The 5,252-nt window shown below is 43.6% G+C and overlaps 2 protein-coding genes across 2 annotated transcripts in view; one reads left to right on the forward strand and one right to left on the reverse strand.

Moving 5' to 3' along the window:
• Positions 1 to 2,115, forward strand: part of POLE3 (DNA polymerase epsilon 3, accessory subunit) — a 3,599-nt gene extending 1,484 nt beyond the window's left edge. The window contains exon 5 of the mRNA XM_017875969.1: positions 379 to 2,115. Within this exon, the coding sequence (XP_017731458.1) occupies positions 379 to 551 (173 nt within the window). The 3' untranslated portion in view covers positions 552 to 2,115. The remainder of the gene's footprint in view (positions 1 to 378) is intronic.
• The window catches only part of CUNH9orf43 (chromosome unknown C9orf43 homolog), a 29,900-nt gene that overhangs the window by 21,271 nt on the left and 3,377 nt on the right, over positions 1 to 5,252 (reverse strand). The gene's annotated exons all lie outside the window — the stretch shown is intronic.

The raw sequence follows: 5,252 nt of genomic DNA on the forward strand, positions 1-5,252 counted from the left end.
GTTTTTTTTTTTTTGAGATGGAGTCCTGCTCTGTCACCCAAGCTGGAGTGCAGTGGTGGGAACTCGGCTCACCGCAGTCTCCTCCTTCTGGGTTCAAGCAATTATCCTGCCTGCGCCTCCCAAGTAGCTGGGACTACCACGTGCGGCTAATTTTTGTATTTTTGTAGAGATGGGGTTTCACCATATTGGCCAGGCTGGTCTTGAACTCCTGACCTCAGGTGATCCGCCCGCCTCAGCCTCCCAAAGTGCTGGGATTACAGGCGTGAGTCACCGCACCCACCTGCCTCTGTTTTTCCAGTTGTATAATGTAATTACCTCCTGCAGTCTGTCTGGCTCACTTTCAGCTCTGTCTCCTAACCCCTTCTTTCCTCCTTACAGCATACAGGCGGGAGCAGAAAGGCAAGAAGGAGGCCTCAGAGCAAAAGAAGAAGGACAAAGACAAAAAAACAGACTCAGAAGAGCAAGATAAGAGCAGGGATGAGGACAATGACGAAGATGAAGAAAGGCTGGAAGAAGAAGAACAGAATGAAGAGGAAGAAGTAGACAATTGAATAGGGTGGGAGACTGTAGCACCTTGGAAGGTACCACTTGAGATGAGACGTGCTACATGTTTCTGTGAAGCTTTTCCATGCTGGGCAGAGGAGTCTCAGGCAAAAGTGCCTGAAAAGATCAGAATAAAAACTGACTAGAAATACCATCAAAACCAGCACTTACCAAACTGAAAGCATCTGAGTAGCAGAATCCTGTTTTCCTTCATCAATCTGAAGATTATTACTTTTTGACAAGAGGGATTCTGAGCGGCTAAATTAGTCAGTTTGATCGCTTTTGGTTACTTAAATGTATGGTTAGATGGTTTTTGATCTGCAGTCTTCCCTATTCCCCCAAATAAGTAATAATAACTTCCATGCTGCCTGCTGTGTTCCAGATCACAGAAGCAGCCAGGGCTCAGGAAAAATTGGCGCTTTGCTTATGGTCAGCCTATGTTTGATTGCACAGTCTTTGACAGTAGCTTACTAAGACTGCTCAGAATGAGTAAGCTTTAGGAAAGTACTAAAATGCTGTGGGAGAATAACAAAATCTGTCTCTTCACTTGACAGGAGCATTAACTGGGTTTTGTTTTTCATAGACCCGCTTGGCCCAAAACCTTTCTATATTGCCTACAGATGATTGATCTGCTGGTGTGGTGGTAATCTGATCACAGATACTCTTAAATCAGCAGTGTAGAATGGTGTTAGTCAAGCAAGGGTGCCAGTGTCTTACTTTTACAAAAACAGATGGCATAGTGTCAGGTGTACCTTACTTTCTGCCACTATACAGCTTTAGGATTTGTCATCACCTCCTGGAAGGTGTAAAACCCCAGGCTTTCTCTTCTTGAAGTCCATCTCCCAGACTTGTGACTGTAGCTTTTCATTCTTCAATTCATGAGTTCTGAGCTTTATTTCCTGTAGGCACAGCTTTCTCCCTCTGTGCCTCTTGCTTCCTTTCTCTCCTCTGCCTCTCCTCTGTCCCCCATCCCACTTTCTCCTCTCCCTCCTTTTCTCACTTCTGTCAGTCTGGAAGCTTTGATTACCTGCTTAATACTCCAAAGTGTGAGTTCCTCTGATCTCTTGTTTCCTTAGTTCTAATCTCATGTTTTGTTTTGTTTTTAAGAGATGGGGTCTCTCTGTGGCCCAGGCTGGAGTGCAGTGGCATGATCATAGCTCATTGCATCCTTGAAATCCTGGACTCAAGTGGTCCTCCCACCTGAGCCTTCTGAGTATCTGGAGCTACAGATGCGTGCCACCAAGCCTGGCTAATTTTGTCTCGTGTCTTCTAAAAATTATTTTGTGAAGCCCCTCTGAACCTTAAGGGAAATCTGATGGTGCTCAGGAATCTAACTCTCCCCAAACCGTCCTCTTTAACTGCTTCTAAAATATCTCTGTTGGCCTTTCTTAGTTTTTTTCTGTTTCCATTCAGTGCTCCAAGCACTTTTTGTTTCTAAGTTCAGCGCTTGGGGTTTGACAGGTAGTGACATAGTTTGACACTGTTAACTTGTTAAATACAGTGAAAAGTTTATGAGTGAAGAATGCTGAGAAGATTGTAATGCTTTGTACAAATAAAAGTCTTGTTAAAAAATGATGCCTCCTGTTTCATGCTGCTTGTTCGTAGTGTGTTTTTGGAGAGAACCCCTGATGATACTCTCCATAAAAGTTTTTGGCGTGTGGACTTGGCCAAACCTTTGTAAACATGAGATCCTGCATCGCCTTGGATGACCAGCAGGTGCTGCTCATTCACAGGCAAGGGCTCTGAACTGCAAGAGTGTTTTTTTGTTTTTTCTTTTTTTTTTTTTTTTTTTTTTTTTTTTTGAGACAGAGTCTCAATCTGTCACCCAGGCTGGGGTGCAGTGGCATTATCTCGGCTCACTGTAACCTCCTGGGGTGCAGTGGCATTATCTCGGCTCACTAACCTCCTTCTCCCAGGTTCAAGCAATTCTGCCTCAGCCTCCCAGGTAGCTGGGATTACAGGCGCCCGCCACCACGCCCAGCTAATTTTTATATTTTTAGTGGAGACAGGGTTTTACCATGTCGGCTAGGCTGGTCTGGAACTCCTGACAGGTGATCCACCTGCCTCAGCCTCCCAAAGTTCTGGGATTACAAGCATGAGCCACCACACCTGCTGAAAGCTTTTTTTTTTTTTAATGGATCCTTGTTCTGTCTCCCAGGCGGGAGTGGCGTGATCTTGGCTCATTGCAAGCTGTGCCTCCAGGGTTCACGCCATTCTCCTGCCTCAGCCTCCCGAGTAGCTGGGACTACAGGCACCCGCCACCATGCCTGGCTAATTTTGTTTTTGTATTTTTAGTAGAGATGGAGTTTCACTGTGTTAGCCAGGATGGTCTCAATCTTCTGACCTTGCGATTCGCCTGCCTGAAAATGCTGGGAGTACAGGGGTGAGCCACCATGCCCGGGCGGTGCAAGAACTTTTCATGGGTCTGGCTATGTTGCCCAGGCTGGTCTCCAACTCCTGGACTCAAGCAATCCTCCTGCCCCGGCCTCCCAAAATACTGGGATTACAGGAGTAAGCCACCACACCCAGCCCTAAGTATTAACTCTTAAACCCTATGAAGCAGCACTGCTGTTACCTCTATTATCTCTCAACCACAGTGTTTTATTATCTATGTAAGCAGCTTTTTCTTTTCTTTTCTTTTCTTTTCTTTTCTTTTCTTTTCTTTTCTTTTCTTTTCTTTTGAGACAAAGCCTCACTCTGTCACCCAGGCTAGAGTGCAGTGGTGCGATCTTGTCTCACTGCAGCCTCTGCCTCCCGGGTTCAAGCAATTCTCCTGCCTCAGCCTCCCAAATAGCTGCGATTACAGGCCTGCACCACCACACCTGGCTGATTTTTGTATTTTCAGTAGAACAGGATTTCACCATGTTGGCCAGGCTGGTCGCGAACTCCTGACCTCAAGTGATCTGCCCGGCTCGGAATCCCAAAGTGCTGGGATTATAGGTGTGAGCCACCGTGCCCGGCCAAATCTACATAGCTTTTTCAAATCATAAATTTATAAATAACATTTCACAAAGATACAACCCCCAATACTCATTAGATCTAATAGCTTTTTCCTTCGCAGTAGAAACATCCTTTCTTAATTCCCATGAGCACTGCTCAACTCCTGTGGCTTCCTTTAAGCTCAGTCCCCTGCCTCATCTCCACTTCCCCTAGCTTCCTCTGTGGATTACTTGGCATGTGGATCTTCCTGGAGCATTGCTGGGTTACAGACCCTCCTAGTTTCCTATTAAATATATACTTAAACCTATTATTCAAAGCCTGCATGAGAAGGGCTCGCCCTGCTACCAATTTTAACCAGCCACTCTAACAAGGCTGTGTGCTCTAGTCAAGGATGAATCCTCAAAAGAACTCTTCCATATGGCTTTAGTTAATTCTGTCCCATTCATCACCAAACTTGGACTACCTAAGAAAAACATGTTTCCTGAGAATAGGGACTATTACTTTAAAACTACAGAATTTGGCCGGGCACGGTGGCTCACACCTGTAATCCCAGCACTTTGGGAGGTTGAGGCAGGTGGATCACGAGGTCAGGAGTTCAAGACCAGCCTGGCCAAAATGGAACCCCTTCTGTACTGAAAACACAAAAATTAGCCAGGCGTGGTATCCTGTAGTCCCAGCTACTCGGGAAGCTGAGGCAGGAGAATCATTTGAACCTGGGAAGTGGAGGTTGCAGTGAGCCAAGACTGCACCACTGCACTCCAGCCTGTGTGACAGAGCAAGACTCTGTGTGGAAAAAAAAAAAAAGAAAAAACTACAGAATTTAACAACTGGGAAAAATCTTTGACATTACCCACCAGTTTTTCCCCCACCACACTTCTATCACTACTATAGTGGTTATCTGGACTTTTCAAGTTCCTTACTAGGCTAAGGTAATGTTATACTTTTAAACCATAGCCCTTCATGCCCAGAGATGCTGATTTGGATTTGAGAGGTGGGGTGGGGGGTTCTTGTCCCTACCCATTCAAAGCTACTTTTGCAGCCTAACCTCTTATTTTTACTGATAGGAAATTGAGGTTCTTCAGAAAGAAGTGACTTGTTCAAGATCTTACCACGAATTTATGAAAACTGGGATTCTGTTCCAAAGACTTTTGGCCTTGCTCTGTTTTTAGGGTTGTTTTTTTTTTTTTTTTTTTTTTTTTTTTTTTTTTTTTGGTTTTGGTTTTGGTTTTTTTTAAATAAGCTTTTTGTATTTCAACAGTTTCTCTACTTACGTCCTTTTTCGATTACAGAGGCCAACCCAGAATACCACATTGCATCTAGTGAACTCACTTTTAAGGACTGAGATGAAATTCAAAGAAGATAGAATTAACCGTTTTTAAATGAGCAATTCGGTGCATTTAGAACATTCACAATATTGTGCAACTACTACCTCTATCTGGTTTCAAAACATTTTCCTCAGACCCTGGCAATCAGCAGTCTGCTTTCTTTCTTGTTCCTTTTTTATGCTTTTCACAGCATTTAGCACAATGCCATATACCTACCTAAGAGACACAATAGTTTAGTTTTAATTTTTTTATTGAAATACAATATACAAACCAAAAGATACAAATAAGTGTGGAGCTTAATGAATTTTCACCAATTAAACACAGCCATGTAACTCACCCAGACCAATAAACATTAACTGCACCCAAAGAAACCTCTTTAATCTCTCCCTGCTGCCCCCTTTTTTTTTTTTTTTTTTTTTTTTTTTTTTTTTTTTTTTTTTTTTT

This window comes from Rhinopithecus bieti, unplaced genomic scaffold, assembly GCF_001698545.2.
Source record: "Rhinopithecus bieti isolate Rb0 unplaced genomic scaffold, ASM169854v2 scaffold_9997, whole genome shotgun sequence".
Classification (NCBI taxonomy): domain Eukaryota; kingdom Metazoa; phylum Chordata; class Mammalia; order Primates; family Cercopithecidae; genus Rhinopithecus; species Rhinopithecus bieti.